Raw genomic sequence first — 16770 nt, forward strand, 5'->3', positions numbered from 1 at the left:
CTACTATGGAAGGAAAAAACTAATGAAATAGTTATGGTCAATAGTTAGAGAAAAATTAATAAAATTCCACACCACTTGTGACATCATCTGCTACATCATCATCTATTGCTCCTTTCACCTGAGAAAACTCTACTGAGTGTCATCCCTCCTCCAGCTCCTACCGTGGGGAAACAAAAATACTCATGTGGCCCCATTATCTTTCACCTTGTGAAGGGCTCTTCCTTCTCTGTGCAAAAATATCTGTACATACACCTAAGAAAGCTTGCAGCAGCAGGTAAACTACTTTCCTTGGCCTAAATGTTGGTTACATTCTGATTGTGAAAAATTTACTGAGGTATACACTCATAATGTATGTACTTGGCTCTGTGTTATACTTCAATAAAAGTTCATAGAAATTGTAACTAAAAACTTGCAAATATTTAAAAATGAATATACTTCTAGGTAACACATGGGTCACAGGAGAAACTGAGTAGAAATCTCAAAATTCAAAGATAAAAATGTAATATAATCAAATATGTATACTGCAGGCAAAAGTGAACACAGAGGGAAAGTTATGACCCTATCGTGTAAATATTATAGAGGAAAGGTTGAAAATTAATCCTAAGCACCCACCTTAAAGAACAAATTAAATCCAGACAAAAAGGAAACGATAAAGATAATTAACAAAATAGGAAAAAAATATAAAATGGACACAATCAAAAGAGCTAAAAATTAGTTTTTGAAAATACAGTCGTCCTTCAGTATATGAGGGGCAACTGGTTCCAGGACCCCATGTGTGCCAAAATCCAAGCATAGCACAGTTGGCCTTGTAGAACTTGCGTACAGGAAAGGTCAGCCCTCCATCTGAGCAGGTTTTGTATCCCATGAATACTGTATTTTTGATCTGCATCTGACTGGAAAAATATCTATGTATACATGGACACACACAATTCAAACCTGTGTTGTTCAAGAGTCCACAGTACTAATAAAAATCACTAACATTTGGCACAACTGGTCAAGAGAAAAGAGAATTCATAATACCCACTATTAAACAAGGGGCATCATTATGGAACTTACAGACATGAAAAATATGAGTGGATTACAAGCACACTGATGACAAGAAATCTGAAAATTCCAACGAAATGCACTAATTCCTAGAAAAATACAATTTACTTAAACTGACTCAGGGAGAATCAGGAACTTTAAATAGTTCCATGTCTAATAAAGATATTAAATCCCAAGTTTAAAATCTTTGCACAAAAAACTTACTGGGCCTAAATAGTGTCACTCCTGAATTCTACCAAACATTTAAAGAAATAACCCCAATCTTACAAAAAAACTTTCCAGAAAGGAGAAAAATAAAAATAATTTACAACTTGTTTTATGAAACTAGAATAGACCTGATTTACCAAAATGTGAAGGGGTATTACAAGAAAAAAAATTTACAGGTCCAGCTCTCATATGAACACTGGTGCAAACAACCCCATACAAAATAGTAGCAAACTGAATTTACTTACAGATACAAGCTATCTTACATCACTACAAAGTTGAATTTGTTCCTAGAATCTAATGTGGGTTTCAAATTCGAAAAATAAATGCAACTCACCACATTAACAAAATAAAAGAGAATAATTAAATGATAATCTCGACAGCTATAGAATAAGCTAATAGTTATGGTCAATAACTATAGAAAAAATAACAAAATTCAATACCATTCATGATGATTAAAAAAACACCTTAGCAAAAACCTGATGCACATATGATACTTGATGAAATACTGAAAGTTTGACCTTGAAATCAGGAAAAGGACAAGGGCGTCAGCTAATGCCACTACTTCTACTCAGCACTGTACTGGAGGTCCCAGCCAATGCCGTAAAAAAAAAAAAAAAAAAAAAGGAAGCACGTAAGGAAGCACATAAGGATTACAAAGAGAAATCTAAAGCAGTCCTTATTCAAAGATAACATGTTTGCATATGTAAATGTTCTAGCAGAATCTACACATAAACCAACAGAGTTATCAAGTAAATTCTGCAAGGTTACTAGTGAAAGTTAAGAAAATCAACTGCATTTTTATATACTAGCAATAAGCACTTAAGAGGTAATTTTTTTAAAACTGTAATAGTAGCAGTCCAAATCATTAAATACCTAAGAAAAATACTAACACTGATGCACAAAGCCTCCCTAAAGAACAGTAAGTGCACAATAAAAATCCCAACAGGATTCTATGTGTGTGGAAATTGCCGAGTTGCCTCCAAAATATATGTGGACATGCGAAGATGAATGTAGGCCAACTGGTGTATCAGACAACCCCCAAATCTCAATGGCTTATTGTGGGGACCCTTGTTTCTTGCCCACACAATAGTTCAAGACCAGGCTCAGTGGGTGGCCTTCCACACAGGCCCTGGGCCCAGGTCACCCTGCCCCCAGCAGCTCTGCTCTGTTCTCCTGAGCTTCTACGGTGAGGGAAGGGCGGTAGAGGGCTGTCCAGGAGGCTGTTTTTATGGGTCAGGCCTGGAAGTGGCCTTCATTGCTCCTGCTTGCATTTCAGCATGGGAAGGTAGACGGGGAGAATGAGTACAGCCAGGTGCCCAGGAACAGAGGGAGCAAGTGTGGGGATGACTGCCCAGCCTGGCCCGGTCTGCCATCTGGTCACTGGTATCCAGGTCACTCCTCCCCTACACAGAAAGTCACTCCCCCAGAGTGGAGCACCCCCAACACCACTGTCACTGCCCAGCTCAGATGCTGGGGCAACTGGGTCCCGATTTCGCCTGCAGTCTACGAGCTAGAAAGACAATGAACGTGTCTGCATCCTTGCTGTGACCTGACGTCTAATGGGGGCACGGGGCAGGAAAACTAAGAAACACTCCCTACTGCACCAAGGGAGAAGGAAGAACACAGGTGCATGGCATGAGGTATTTGAGGATGGGTGCTGGGGGCTGCTTCCCCAGGGAAAGCCTGGGCTGGACTGCAGCTCTGCCTTCTGGGGGAGCTCTCTTGTCTGCTGTCTCCAAGCCCTGCTTCTGCCTGCTGGGGTTCCCATCAAGTGAAGTGAGGCAGAAGTGCTGCCTCAACTTTCAAGGCCTTCACCCTCGAGACTTATTTCTTACTACTTGGAGTTTAAAAGCAACTGGCGTGTCCATGACTGTGGGGCATCCTCATCCTTCATCTCCTTACTATAGCCACTCCTTTCCATGTGTGTGTAAAAACCGGCACAGTCTAGCTTACACTCTCCCTCCTCAAGGAGGCAGATGCGGACGGAGCACAGCCTCTGCTCTGCTCTGGGCTCACCGGAGTCTCCCTTCCCGGTGGCCTGGCCACCCACCACATCCCCAGGCACATCCTTCAGTCTGCCCTGCTCCCTGGCCATCCACCACCCAACCAATACGGTGGTGCCCTATTTTGTGCGTTCAGTCGTAACGGAGCATTTTAATGACAAACAAATCAATATATAAAGATATCTCAGGTGGTGACACACACTGCGAAGCAGAATAATCCAGGTCAAGGAACACAGCATCAGAGGGTCACTTTTACACGGTGGTGTCTGTCACAATCAGGTCTGGGGAAGTTTACTCATAACATGTTTTGTTTTAAAGACAAAACACATGAGAATAGAAACAATCAGAGGGTACTGCACTAAGCGAGGGTAAGAACTGCTTCGTGAAATTGATTTCACGGAAGTGCTCATGCACGGATGCACCCACGTGCAAATGCACACGCTGCCATAATATAAAGCGTCCCTTCTATTGCAGGTCAGGGTCAAAGAAGCCAGCATGACCCAGAGCTGTTGGTGATGTCTCCTGACATTCCATAGACACCTTAAGGCTGCGGGGGATGGAGCCTGTGGCCATCTGAGAGGACATTCCAGTGAGAGGGAACAGGAAAGCCAGGCACTGAGGTGGAAGACCTTGGCTCCTGGAGAGGCTGTAGCCCACAGTTGCTGCCTGGGGACCACGAGGCTGCCAGAGGCCAGGCCACAGGGCCTACAGGCGTGGGGGACTTTGGCATTGACTCCTGGAAAGTTGGGATGCATTTACGCAGATCCCTCTGGCTGCAGGGTGAAGAGGCTCTAGGAAGCCAGAGTGAGAGGAGGAGGAACCAGAAGCTCCTATGGGGGGTGGAGCAACAGGGAAAGGAAGACCGGCATTTGAAAGAGACTACGGAAGAAAGAGCCCACACAGTCTGTGATGGTTTAGAGAAAGAGAAGCAGGAACAACTTCCATATTTTAAACAATTTTACTTACACACACACACACACACACTCAGACACACAGAGAGGAACACATGCCTTTTTAAACGCCCATCAAATATGAACAATTACCATGTATTAAACCACAGTGAAAATCCTGATAATTAAAAAACCCACATAGCCATATTCTCTCATCAGAATGCCATAGGATTAAAAATTAACGATGAAAATGACAGGGAGCTAAAATCTAACCACTTGGAAACTAAAGCATATCCTTTCAAATAATTCTTGAGTTAAAAAAATAAAAAGACAGATTAGAGCTTATTTAGAAAAGAGAGAAAAGTGGTACTCAAAATGATATAGAATAGCAGTGCACAGAAAGACACGGATGGTCTTAAATATATTTACTAGGAAACAAGAAAGTAAGTAAACGACCTGAACATTCCACCCAAGCTAGAGAAAGGCTAAGGGCTCACCAGCCTCCAGCCTGACCATGTGACAGGGCTTAGTGCGGGATCACTACGTGAGGAGCAGAAGCAGGCAGTCACTGAGCCTCTAAGCTGCCACACGTGTGGAGGAAAAGAAAGTATTTTCTGTTAAAAGTGTAAACATTTACATCTTTTGCCCTTACTTTTTCATCACTTCAGGAATTTATGTCACAGAAATATTCTTACAAGCGTGGAGAGATACTGGTTAAAAATGTTCACTGGAAGGTTGTTCGAAACAGCAAAAACCCGAAAAAATCCAAAGGCTCACTGATAGGAAAATACTAAAATATAATGCAGTCATTTTAAGAGTGAGTGTGCCCAAAATATAATGTCAACTGAGAAGACACCTTTTTTTTTTTTTTTTTTTTTTTTGAGACAGAGTCTTGCTCTGTCACCCAGGCTGGAGTGCAGTGGCGTGATCTCGGCTTACCCGCAGCCTCTGTCTCCCAGGTTCACGCCATTCTCCTGCCTCAGCCTCTCGAGTAGCTGGGACTAGAGGCACCCGCCACCATACCCGGCTAATCTTTTGTACTTTTAGTAGAGACGGGGTGTCACCGTGTTAGCCAGGATGGTCTCAATCTCATGATCCGCCCGCCTCGGCCTCCCATAGTGCTGGGATTACAGGCGTGACCTACCGTGCCTGGCCGAGAAGACACCATTTTTACGAAAAGGTAAATCACAATAACACACATAGAACAGGTGTCAAACTCCTGGTCACTGTCATCTCTGGGAAACAGGATCTGGGGACTTACACATTTGCCATTATAATCTCCTGTACTGTATGAATGTTGTGTAACTTTGTATTATGTTTGTAATCAGAGAAAAACAACTATTATATTTAAATCATCAGACCAAATGCACATTTTGGAGATCAGGCAGAGAAAACACCAATCATTTGTTTATACCAATAACAAGTTAAACTGAGTATTTTATAGAGAGAACAAAAGGCATTGTTTTAAGTCTTCAGCAGTAATTGATTTTAAACTTAATTTACCAACAACACTCTTAATTATATATGACCCCTATACAAATCCAAACTCTATCACCCGCTTCAGGTGCTTGTATGGTGCTAAAGAAATCTATTTAACCCACTTTCTAGGAACACAGCACGATTCAACAACCTAGGAATAAGGTCAATCTACAGCTAAGAAAGTTTTAAAAACGTAAGTTTTACAGAGCGAGACTCCGTCTCAAAAAAAAAAGAAAAAAAAAAAGTAAGTTTTAAAAACTAAATCCTAACTGCATTTTGATCACTCAGATATCTTTGTTAACGTAGCAGAGTGACTGAAAATTTTAGACACCACAAATGACTAAAAATTAAATAACGAATTTAAAAGGAAATATGACTGTGATTAAGATGCAGATACTACAGATTTCAACTTACATGTTTTGAAAGTAAAACTGTACGACAAGGAGCTTTACAAATCAAGCATTCATTCTTTTTACCTGTAAGATAAAAATAGGCTTTATTATATTAGACTGACTACTGCTTTTAAGTATGTATACATGCAGACTTTACAATGTTTCTTCAAGAAATAAGCAGGATTATATCACAAGTTTTCATGTTCTGACAGGATGAGGCTGTGGGTTCTGGTACAGTTGGAAGGATTTATAGAACTAACATCCTTTTCCCCTCCTTTGCAAATATGCACAAAAACAGTGACCATAAAGATCAATAACACTTAAGGCTAAGTCTATCCCAGGTATTTATTACAATAAAGCTTTTTAAAAATTAAAATTAAAAAAATTTTTTGAGACAAGGTCTTGCCTTGTTGCCCAGGCTGATCTGCAAGTGGCATGATCACAGCTCACTACAGCCTTGACCCCTCCCCAGGCTCAACAGTCTTCCCCTCTCAGCCTCCCTGAGTAGCTAGGACCACAGACGTGTGCCACCACGGCCAGCTAATTTTTAATTTTTTTTTTTTTTTTGTAGAGACAAGGTCTCACTATGTTGTCCAGGCTGGGCTCTAACTCCTGGGCTCAAACAATCCTCCCACCTCAGCCTCCCAAGGTGCTGGGATTGCAGGCGTGAGCCACTGTGCCTGGCCATAATTAGCTTTTTCTTTTTTTTTTTTTTGAAACAGAGTTTCACTTTGTCACCCAGGTGGGAGTGTAATGATACGATCTTGGCTCACTGCAACCTCCACCTCCTGGGTTCAAGCGATTCTCATGCCTCAGTCTCCCAAGTGACTGGGAGTATAGGTGCCTACCAACACATTTGGCTAATTTTTGTATTTTTAGTAGAGACTGGGTTTTGCCATGTTGCCCACGCTTGCCTTGAACTCCTGACCTCAGGTGATCTGCCCACCTCGGTCTCTCAAAGAGCTGGGATTGTAGGCATGAGCCATCATGCCCAGCCCATGATTAGGCTTTATAGTGATCTCTTAATCTAAAATGTTTAACTATTCAAAATGAACCTCAAGCTTGATTTTCTCACTAGTCGGGTTGGAGCCCAGAGCAGACCAGGCACTATGAGCCTTCACGCTCCTGTCATTCCAGGGAGGACGCCAGGCCCAAACCTGAACAAGCCTGGTGGATTTCTCCCCTCCTCTGGGTCAGCGCAGCTAGAACTACGAGAAAAACATCTCTTAAGTGAGAGGAGCGAGAGGCGGATTCACAGACTTGAGGATTCCAGCGCTGCTGAGTCAGCAACACTGCTGGGCAATCCTGCTTTTCCTGGGTGTTTTCTGCCCCATTCCCCACGGGGCTGTTCAAACCAGGGCCCTCATATCACCTACTGAGAAGAAGCCCTGGCTCATGACCTACCTCAATTTCTCTGCCCTCTCCTCTAGACTGACCCACCACAGAACAACCCACTTCACTCTACCTCCTTCCTTTCTGCCTTGGAGGGAGCATCTCTTCCAGTCCAAGCCCAGGCTTTCACTTGTGTATCCACACTCGCCTCAGTGTCCGCAGCTCCCAGCACACAGAACGGTGTCCTACTGTGGAATGAGGGGTCCCCTCCTAACAGCCTCCAGAACTGTCTCCTTTCCTCTCTTCTTCAAGTTGCCCTCATGCTAAAAACATCTACCCTTGACAGTAGGTCCCTTCCCTTCCAGCTCTTTAACTGCGAATTCTGGAGCAAGAAAATTCCTCTTCTGCACCATCACAGCCAGGAGTCATGCAGTAAAAGATTAACAGAGCTGACTCATAAAAATCTAAAAGCTCTTACAAGGGAGGAGGATTAACAGACAAGACAGAGAGGAAATCACATGCAGCCAATAGACAAAGGGGTTGATGCCTGATCTACAAATAGTGCTCACAAGTCAATTAAAAGAAAATACCTCAATAAAAGGCTATGAGGAGACCTGAACAGACATAGAAAAAATGCAAACAGCCGACAAACACACAAAATGAAGGTCAAGGTCACTAGTAAGAGACACCAAAGAGGAAAGAACAACAGGTGCTCACGTGTCACTACAGGGAACAGAAACAGGCACATCCTTTGTGCCTGTTTGGGTCACATTTGGGTCAGTTTTCATGTGCACACCCGCAGCCTAGCCACTCCACCCCTAAGAATATATTCCAAGGAAAAAAAGTAAGAGAACAAGCGGTATCTCATAGCAAAATAGCAGAAAATACGTTATGGTATGATACTCAAAAGATACATCATGCAACCTTAAGAATGATGATACAGGCCGGGCGCGGTGGCTCACGCCTGTAATCCCAGCACTTTGGGAGGCCGAGGCGGACGGATCACGAGGTCAGGAGATCGAGACCATCCTGGCTAACACAGTGAAACCCCGTCTCTACTAAAAATACAAAAAATTAGCCGGGCGTGGTGGCGGCACCTGTAGTCCCAGCTACTCGGGAGGCTGAGGCAGGAGAATGGCGTGAACCTGGGAGGCGGAGCTTGCAGTGAGCCGAGATCACGTCACTGCACTCCAGCCTGGGCAACAGAGCCAGACTCTGTCTCAAAAAAAAAAAAAAAAAAAAAAAAAGAATGATGATACAGACTTATTTTAACATGGAAGGAGGTCCATGTTTGAGAAATAAAAGCAGATAACTGAATGATAGACACACTGTATTGCTTTTAAAAATCTGCATCTATAGGAAAATCTTGGAAGGATATACGCCAGAGCTAAACAAGGGCTTCCCTCTGAGTGACGCACCACTGGACAGCTACGGAGCTACAGTAAGGGCTCTGCCCAGAGCCTCCATCCCTTTTCACCATTTTTTTGTGTGTCCTTGGATTTGGTGTGGTCCCAACATGCAGCATCAGTGGCTTTTTGGAGGAATGCACTCAGACTACCGGCGTTAAGAGCTAGACAAACTTGTCAATCTATACCTGCCTCAGGCCCTTAACCAGTCACCTGCCAACGCAGGCTTTGCTGACCTCAAAAGCTATGACACTCTGAGCCCTGTCTTCACACTTCCCAACACCACGAAGGTACGTGTGTCTCCATCATTCCTAACAATGTTATCTTCGAGGAATGTTATCTTGGGTCACCAGTGCCCTCCTCACTGGTCCAACGGACACTTTCAAACACCAATTCCTTGATTTCACTGGGATGTCCAGTTCATCAACATCTCTCTTCTTTACCTGACATCTTCCTTACCTCCTTCAACAAATGCTCTTTCCAACAAGATAGTCTCTTACAGTTTCCTTTGCCTTTGGGGCTCTCCACACTCCAGTATCTAGGATTATTATCCTGTGTTAATCACTCCCCAAATGTATTCCTGGCTGTCTTAGTTCTGGACCCATACGGGCAACTGCCTCTTGTCTTCCCCTGGGTGGCTCTCACAGGACACAGGCCGTGTCCAAACACGAGCTCAGGGGCCCTGCATCCCACCCTGCTACGTTCCCTCCCACTGGGCTCCTCTCCAGTGTTTTGTCTAGCAGCGAAACTCTGTCCCGTTCTCTAGCCCTTGTCTCCGACTCAAGTCTGCTGAATCTACCTAACTTCTCCTGAACCCATCACTTCTCCCCATCACCTCTCATGTGCTCAGCTGCAGTCTCTCCCACAGTTTCTATCTCCCTCCAATCTACTTTTCACCCGGCTGCCAGAGAGACTTTTGTTTTTAAATACACACCTGAAATCAACAACTCCACTCCTAGGTTACACACCCAACAGAAATGTGTACCTAAGATCACCAAACACAGGAGCGAGAAGATTCACAGCGGCACCATTTCTGCAGCCAAATCTGCAAACAACCCAGATGGCCATGGACAGTGGAAATGGTAAGTAACTTGGGGTGTATCCGTACGATGGAATACCACACAACAATGAAAGTAGATGAACTACAGTTACATACAAATACAAAGACAACACTTCGGGAGGCCAAGGCGGGTGATCCTTAGAGAACAGGAATTGGAGACCATCCTGGGCACCAAAGGAAGCCCCATCTCTGTGAAAAATTTAAAAATCAGGGGTGCATGGCTGCACATGCTTGTAACCCCAGCCACCCCGGAGGCTGAGGCAGGAGGATCACTTGAGCCTGGGAGGCTGAGGCTGCAGTTAGCCAAGATCCTGCACTGAACTCCAGCCTGGGCGACTGAGCAGAGCTCTGCCTTGAAAGAGAGAAAGTAAGGGAGAAAAAGGAAGAAAGAGGGGGAGCCACGGAAAGCGGCTTTGCTGTAGGGCTGGTTGTAGGGCCACATTCACCAAGGTCCCATGGGTCTAAGGCCAACTCCGAAGATGGAGGTTAGCACAGCAGACGTCCCCTGGGCTGGCTGTGAGCCACCGGCACCCAGCTGGCTGCTTTCACCGGTAAGTTCACTTGGTAAAAGCTCATTGTGCTCTTGCTTTTGTTCTTGCATAAACATCACTTCAACACAAAATTTTCATAGAAAGAAAAACGCCTCCCTGACAATGCGATGTCCGCTTGACACCAGGGCCCAGCGCTGCCCGTGGAACAGGGCCAGAGTCCTCCACGAGCGTTAAGGCTGCCGTCCACCCGCCTTCTCCCCCAGGTCCTCCAGGCGGGACCCGCAGCCTGCAAGCCAGCGCCCCGGGATGACAGGACTCGCGGCCTGACCCCCGCCGTCACCCTCATCTGCTCCTCATGGCGGCCCTCCGCCCCGCCCCCGTGGCCCCTTCCTGCCTGCGGCCCCTCACCCGCGCCCTCCTCCCCTGGTGTCTCCCTTCCCTCCATCTCCCCGGTATCCCCCTTCACCCCCTTGACCTCTCACATCCCCCCCGCCCCCTCCCCTAGCGTCCCCTTCCTCCCTGCAGCCCCCCACCACCTCCGGGGTCCCCTCTCCCCCCACCCTCCCACAGCCCCTCACTCCCCACCTCCCTCCCCAACGCTTCCCCGGTGTCCCCCTCTCCTCAGCGGCCCCTCATCACACTAGAGGAGCCCTCTCCCCGGTGGCCCCTCTTCCGAATCCCCCTATCTCCGCAGCCCCTCACCCCCCCATGCCCCCTCCTTCTCCACGCGCCCTCTCTCCCCCGCGGCCCCTCCCCCCGAGTCCCCCTCCCCTCAGAGTTCCCCTGGCATCTCCCCTGGCATCCCCCTCCCCCCGCGGCCCCGCCCCCTCCCCTTCTCCACCCGCCCTGTCTCCTCCGCGGCCCCCCACGTGCCCCCATGGCCTTCCCACCCAAGCCCCCCACCCCCCGGAGTTCCCTGCCCCCGCCCGCCGCTCCCCTCCCCTCTCCAGCCTGCGTTCCGGACGCCCTGACCTTTGCCGAGGCAGGCATCGCAGTACACGTGCCCGCAGTTGGTGAGGCTGAAGCACGACGTCCTCTGGGGTGGCTGGAAGCAGCGATTACAGAACACCCAGTTGGCCATGCCAGGCAGGCGACCGCAGCGGCGAGGCCGGGCCCACGCGAGGCCCACGCAAGGCTGGGACCAGCCTCCACGCGCTGGGCCCGCGGGCGGGCAGCTCTGCGCCTGCGCAAACTCGACGGCAGCTCTGCGCCCGCGCACTGGAGCTGGCGCCCTCCCGCCAACACCGCGGGCGGCCCTGCAGCACTAGTGAGGGCGCGTCTGACTCCTCTCCCGGGTGGTTTTAGCTGGAGTAGGCGGAGGAACGCACCGCGAGCACCGACGTCCCGTCCCTGTCTTTGCGGTCCTCAGGTGTTTTGTGGAAGCCCGGCCTGGATGGCGGGCGCTGGGAACGGCGGCGGCGCTGAGGCGGCGTCGGGCGCTGGGAATGGCGGCGGCGCTGAGGCGGCGTCGGGCGCTGGGAATGGCGGCGGCGCTGAGGAGGCGTCGGGCGCGACCGCAGTGGGGGAGGGGCAGAAGGAGCGCGGAGAGGGTGGGGGATGCTGGCCAGGCCCACCACGAGGGCTGGGAGCTGGGCCTGAGGCCAGGGCCGCCGGGGTAGTGTGCGGGGCGGGCCGGGGAGGAGTCAGGAGAGTGGGTGTGGGGGCCCTGGGAGCGGGATGGGAGGGAGAAGTGGGTGTGGGAGTTGGGGTGGGAGCAGGAGCGGGAGTGGGGATGTGGGAGTTGGGGTGGGTGTGGGGCCGTGAGGCGGTGGGGTTGGACGGCGGTGTGGGTGGGGCGGTGCGGGGTGGGGTGGGGTGGGGGTGGGGCGGTTGGGGTGGGGGCTAGGTCGCACTCTGCGCTTTCGAGCTAGTGACCAGGTGGCTGCTGGTGCAGAGACCTCACCACGGGAGGCCTGAGCCTGCTTCCTCTGAAACAGAAGGCGTAGCCTGGGAAGGACCTTTGCTGCTTCCAGCTTCCAGCATGGGGAAGTGAGTTTTTATAAAATTGCCCTCCGCGTGGTTCTGAGAGTTTCCACCCTCGGGACGCTGCAGAGCTCCGATGGAGAGGCTCAGGCACGTGCTTGTGCCGGGAGAGCACAGGGTGAGTGCTCTCCGTAGCTGCGGGCCAAGTGGCCCCTGTGCCCATACAGCTGTTTCCAGGGCCTCGTGTGAAAAACGTCTTGGTAATTTTATGTTGATTACATGTTAAAGTGATATTTTTGATATATTAGGTTAAATATATCACTAGCGTTGATTTTACCCTTTCAAAAAATCCTTTTCAATGTGGAGACTAGGAAACACAGAATTACGTATGGGCTGGGTGCGGTGGCTCACGTCTGTAATCCCAGCACTTTGGGAGGCTGAGGCGGGCGAATCACCTGAGGTCAGGAGTTCGAGACCAGCCTGGCCAACATAGTAAAACCCCCTCTCTACTAAAAATACAAAATTAGCAGGCATGGTGGCAGGCGCCTGTAATCCCAGCTACTCAGGAGGCTGAGGCAGGAGAATCCCTTGAACCCAGGAGGCGGAGGTTGCAGTGAGCCGAAGTCACACCACTGCACTGCAGCCTGGGCAACAGAGTGAGACTTTGTCTCAACAACAACAAATTAGAATTATATATGTAGCCCACTTTTATTTCTGTTAGACAGTGCTGATCTCTACCAAGTTTAAAATAGCAAGACCAGCAACATGGCAAAACCACCTCTCTACAAAAATTAGCTGGGTGTGGAGGTGGGTGCCTGGGGTCCCAGCTACTCCGGAGACTGAGGTGGGAGGATCGATCACTTGGGCCCTGGAGGTCGAGGCTGCAGTGAGCCTTAGGGCACCTGTGCAGCAGAGCGAGACTCTGTCTCAAAAATAAGTAAGAACAGGATGAGGTGCCTGATCTGTCAAATTCAGAAGCTATATTATAAAAGGATTCTATCAATGTTATAATGATATAATGTTAATTTCAATCTCTGGTATCTTTGAAATCATAAAAGGAATACACATTTATGCAGGTATTTTGATTTATTAACTCAAACATTGTGCAAATTATTTGTCCTTATTGATAATATTTTAAACAAGCTTCTTAGCTATAAAGAAGTCTTTCAGGTATTTCATTTGGAAAATTCCGACTGAGATAAGGATTAGTATTTGTGCAAAAGCCCACCATAAAACATTGCTATTTGTGTCTTCACTGGTCATCCGAAAATTTTCTTCACGGTCCTGTGCGAAAAAGAAATAGACAGGTTTAGTGTCATAAAGTACTTAACTCATGATTTTGAGGAGAGGGTTGTTGTGGGCATTCAAGGTATTTAATATTACCCAATTAATACCTTACACCAATGTATCCGTGCAGTCTGCTTTTCTAAACCAGAATCCATTGTTTAGCCAAGTATAAGAGAGTAAAAATCAACCTTATAAAAGATGTTTTTGTATTTTGGTGTAAAATATCAGGAATTTGACCTATTTATATATCTTATTTGCTACCATCAGGCAAAGTGAACATTACCCAATAGTGGTAGATTTCATCATTTGAGTCCAGCTTTTATGCCAGGCATTAGACCAAGCACTTGCATGCCTTATTTGCTTATCATACCTGTCCTTATCTACCTGGTAAGGAAACTGAAGCTTAGAGATGACACAGATTACTGACGTGTAGATGAGATTTAAGCACATATCTGACCAACATCCACTTAGTGTAGTGACTCAAAAAGCACCTAATGTTATAAGAATAAAATTGTGATTTGGAAAGTGAGTACACACGAGTCTCTACAAATATATAGGCTGCATTTGGAAGCATTTATTCATTCTGCAAGCTCACACCCTGTGCTGCTGGGGACTTTGTTAGGCACAGGGCATAAAAAGATGAATGAACTGAAATTCTCTTTCCTAGAGGAGCTCATGGTCCAGCAGACAGAGTGAAGAAAAATTGCTCTCTCCAGTCCCTGTGAGTCCACACAGTTCTACCTCAGATAGAAAGAGTGAGGAACAGGCAGTTCATTCTTTCCTTGGTCCAGGGGCTTTGCGTTGAGAAATGCGTTGCTAGTAGCAAGAGATAAAATAAGCTGAATAGGCAGACTGACCCTTTGATAGTTTTGTTCTTTGACTATTTGCCCAATTTGTTCAATTAGATACTCAAGCTTGAAGGTAAGTTCATTAACTTTGTCCTTTGCTTGAGCAATGGCCGCATCAAGGTCGTGTTCTCCAACTCGAATATCTAAGTGGATCCTCTGTACAAACAGTAAAAAGGAAAAAATGGCATGTTTTTAAAAACAGCTCCACTCTTTTTCCTTACTTTCTCACTCTTGTATCCTCCCATTCCTCCGTCCTTCCTTTTTCTCCCTTCCCCCTTTTCATAAGCAGGGCGCTACTTCACTCTTCAGCTCCCTTTTTTCCCTCAGTGCCATTCTTCCTTGTTCTACTTGGTAGTCTTTCTTGTAATAATAATGCATTAAATGGTAAATTACTGACCTTACAGTATATTTATACCTTCCTGAACATCAAATTAACTATTAGGTAAATGACTTTGGTTTGGAGAAAATTTGATTAACGTTCTGAGGGAAATTTTCTTTACATATAACTAAATTTCTTATGCTAAAGTACAAATTGTTTTCATCAGTTCTGAACACATTTAGAAAACAGCCAATCACCATCTACCGTGTAAGAGTTTTAATTTATTAGAATTCCATTATTAATTCACTCTTCAGCCTTCACTTGTTTTCAAGCCTGAATAATCACAGTTCTTTTAACCTTCCCTCACGGCTCTTATTTTTCAACCCTTTAATCAACTTCATGGCTCTCCTTTGAACCCCTTCCAAGCTCTCCAGCTCCCTCTTTGGTTGCTGCGATGAGATCTGGGCATAGGACTTTAATAAGTTTCTAGCCAGTTTGAGTGTAATGGATCTGCATACCAGTGTCATGCTTGAATAGTGCTGACGCTGTGTTCATCAACAAGGACATGGGGAGCATGTACTTACCAGCCTATTCCCTCCAAATGACACAAGCCTCGTAGAATTAGATTCTAAGCAAATGATGTGTTCACCAGGTGAATGTGAAGTAAAATAGAATGTCCCTTGCGGGCCATATAGCTTCGACAATATTACCTAGAATTAAGGATTTCCGTAGATTGAGTTTATTATTTCCTAGTTTCCATTCTTAAAAATAAATCTCGTCTATATATTATCTAGTAAAAAATTGTGCCATTCCTAAACAAGAAATCAAATGGCTAATAAACATGAAAAATATTCAGCCTTGCTAGTAATTAAAAAATTCAAACTACAGTAAGATTGCCCTTGTTCATTGTCAGATTGACAAATATTTAAAAGTATCCAGGGATAGTATGGAGAAAACACTCTCCCACTACTGTTGCCCCACAGAATATCCCAAGAACTGTGGAACAACTACAAAAGGTGTAACTTGACACATAATGGGAATACCGAATGGAAGAGAAACAGAGAAAAGAAAAGAAGAAATATTTGAAGCAATAATGACTGAGAATTTTTCCCCAAATTAATATCAGATACCAAGCCATAGATTCAGGAAGCTCAGAGTATACCAAACAGGATTAATCCCCTCACCCCCTCATGAAATCCCCTCAACCCCAAGATGAAACCAAAAAGCTACAGCTAGGAATATCATTAAAACTGCAGAGAAGCAAACACTAATAATAAAATCTTGAGCAGCCAGAGGGGGGAGAAACCTTATTTACAGAGCAGCAAACGTAAAAATTGCATCTGACCTCTCCTCAGAAGCTATCCAAACAAGAAGAGAGTAGAGTGAAATATTTAATGTATTGGGAATAAAAAATGACCAACCTAGACTTTGGTATCCTGCAAAATTATCCTGCAAGAGATAAGAGGGAGTAAAGCGTTTCTCAAACAAATAAAAACTGAAGGAATTTTTGCTGGTAGCTCTGCCTTGTAAGAAATGTTAAAAGAAGTTCTTCAGAAAGAAGGAAAATTATGTAGGTCAGAAACTCAAATCTGCATAAAGGATGAGCATTAGAAAAGTGGAGGTAAAATTAAAACTTTCTATTTTCTTATTCTTTTTTTTTTTTTTTTTGACGGAGTCTTGCTCTGTCACCCAGCCTGGAGTGCAGTAGCGCAATCTGGGTTCACTGCAAGCTCCGCCTACCGGGTTCATGCCATTCTCTTGCCTTAGCCTCCGGAGTAGCCAGGACTACAGGCGCTCGCCACCACGCCTGGCTAATTTTTTGTATTTTTAGTAGAGACGGGGTTTCACCATGTTGGCCTGGATGGTCTTGATCTCTTGACCTCGTGATCTGCCTGTCTCGGCCTCCCAAAGTGCTGGGATTACAGGCACGAGCCACCGCGCCCAGCCTCTATTTTCTTATTCTTAACTGACCTAAGAAATATCACTTTATTCAAGATAATGGCAACAATGTATCGAATGATCATAGTTTACATGTAAGTGAAATTAATGATAGCCATGATAAAATTAGGGGCAGCAAGGAAGAATTAGG

The 16770-nt window shown here is 46.1% G+C and overlaps 1 protein-coding gene and 1 long non-coding RNA gene across 7 annotated transcripts in view; both read right to left on the minus strand.

Annotated features, from left to right (window-relative positions):
- Positions 1-11751, minus strand: part of LOC102119098 (probable E3 SUMO-protein ligase RNF212) — a 58378-nt gene extending 46627 nt beyond the window's left edge. For 4 of the 6 annotated variants that reach the window (XM_045392007.3, XM_045392006.3, XM_065544649.2 and 1 more), the window contains exons 1-2: positions 11277-11751; positions 6038-6099 (exon numbers count right to left, since the gene is read on the minus strand). In XM_045392007.3, coding sequence (XP_045247942.2) covers positions 6038-6099; positions 11277-11385 — 171 coding nt within the window. In that variant the 5' untranslated portion in view covers positions 11386-11751. The remainder of the gene's footprint in view (positions 1-6037; positions 6100-11276) is intronic. The other 2 variants (XM_074039182.1, XM_045392008.3) reach the window with 2 other exon arrangements.
- A 1543-nt stretch (positions 11752-13294) lies between these two features.
- LOC102119482 (uncharacterized) lies at positions 13295-14518 on the minus strand. The gene is made up of 2 exons (XR_001490542.4): positions 14372-14518; positions 13295-13511 (listed from the first exon to the last, which is right to left on the minus strand). It is a non-coding gene; the product is annotated as an uncharacterized lncRNA (long non-coding RNA).
- Between the last annotated feature and the right edge of the window lie 2252 nt (positions 14519-16770).

The sequence above is a fragment of the Macaca fascicularis genome, chromosome 5, assembly GCF_037993035.2.
Source record: "Macaca fascicularis isolate 582-1 chromosome 5, T2T-MFA8v1.1".
In the NCBI taxonomy this organism is placed as follows: domain Eukaryota; kingdom Metazoa; phylum Chordata; class Mammalia; order Primates; family Cercopithecidae; genus Macaca; species Macaca fascicularis.